This window comes from Athene cunicularia, assembly GCF_003259725.1.
Source record: "Athene cunicularia isolate RWA chromosome 28 unlocalized genomic scaffold, athCun1 chr28_part1, whole genome shotgun sequence".
Classification (NCBI taxonomy): domain Eukaryota; kingdom Metazoa; phylum Chordata; class Aves; order Strigiformes; family Strigidae; genus Athene; species Athene cunicularia.
The window spans coordinates 2,875,360-2,876,571 of record NW_020799139.1 but is presented as its reverse complement, the minus strand read 5'-3'; the positions used below and the strand labels follow the sequence as shown (position 1 = coordinate 2,876,571).

At 65.2% G+C, this 1,212-nt stretch overlaps 1 protein-coding gene across 1 annotated transcript in view; it reads left to right on the top strand.

Moving 5' to 3' along the window:
* LOC113489321 (perilipin-3-like) overlaps nt 1-1,212 on the top strand; it is a 3,776-nt gene that overhangs the window by 756 nt on the left and 1,808 nt on the right. Inside the window, exon 3 of the mRNA XM_026864935.1 lies at nt 925-1,178. Coding sequence (XP_026720736.1) covers nt 925-1,178 — 254 coding nt within the window. The remainder of the gene's footprint in view (nt 1-924; nt 1,179-1,212) is intronic.

Here is a 1,212-nt window from a genome sequence, read left to right as displayed (position 1 = left end):
CACTGAGGTACGGGCTGGGGACACCAGGGAGGACACTGAAGTACGGGCTGGGGGCGCTGTGCCCACGGAGGACACCAAGATATAGGTAGGGGGACAGCGCTTGTGAAGAACAAGGTGTGGGGTGGGGGTACTGGGAAGGACACTGAGGAATGGGGTGGGGGCCGTGCCCATGGAGGAGACCAAGGTATGAGGGGGGGGTACCCACGGAAGACACCGAGCTGTGGGGTGGGGGCTTGTGCCCAGGGATGACATTGAGGTATGAGGTGGGGGATCATGCTGCTGGAGGTCACCACATTATGAGGCAAGAGTCCATGCCCACGAAGGACAGCGAGGTGTGGGGTGGGGGATCATAACTGTGATGGACACTGAGGTATGGGGTGGGGGATCGTGCCCAGGGAGGTCACCAAGATACAGGTTGGGGGATCATGCTCGTGGAGGTGACTGAATTATGGGGAGGGGGCCTGTGCCTGTGGAGGACACTGAGGGGTGGGGGATTGTGCTCGTGGAGGTCACCAAAGTGCAGGTTGGGGGACCGTGCCCATGGAAGTCACCAGATTATGGGGTGGAGGATCATACCTGTGGAGGACACCAAGGTGTGGGGTGGGGGATCATGCTCATGGACGTCACCAAGATACAGCTTGGGGGACTATGCTCGTGGAGGTCACCAAATTATGGAGGGGGAGGCCCATGCCCGTGGTGGACACTGAGCTGCAGGTTAGGGGATCACACCCCTGGGGGTCACCAAGGGACAGGGTGGGGGGCTGTGACCACGGATGGCACCGAGGTACGGCGTGGGGGTCCTTGCCTGTGGAGGTCACTGAGGGCTGGCGTGGGGGATCACGCCCAGGGAGGACACCAAGGTACCGGGGCGCCGGGCCGGGCCGCGCAGAGGGACCATCTCGGCATCCCCCGGCTGCCTTGCAGGTGGAGGCGCGGACGCTGGCCATGCTGCGCGGGCTCCTGCGCCAGCTCCACGCCGCCTGCACCCGCCTGGCTGCCGCCGCCCGGATTTTCCCCAGCAGCGTGCAGGAGACGGCGGGACACATCCGGCACGGCGTGGAGGGCGTGCAGGCTTCCCTCTCCCACGCCCGCTCCTTCCACGACCTGTCGGGTTTGGTGCTGGCGCAGAGCCGGGAGACGGTGACGCGGGCGCAGTTGAGCATCGACGAGCTGCTGGAGTACGTGGGGCAGCACGCGCCCCTGCCCTGGCTG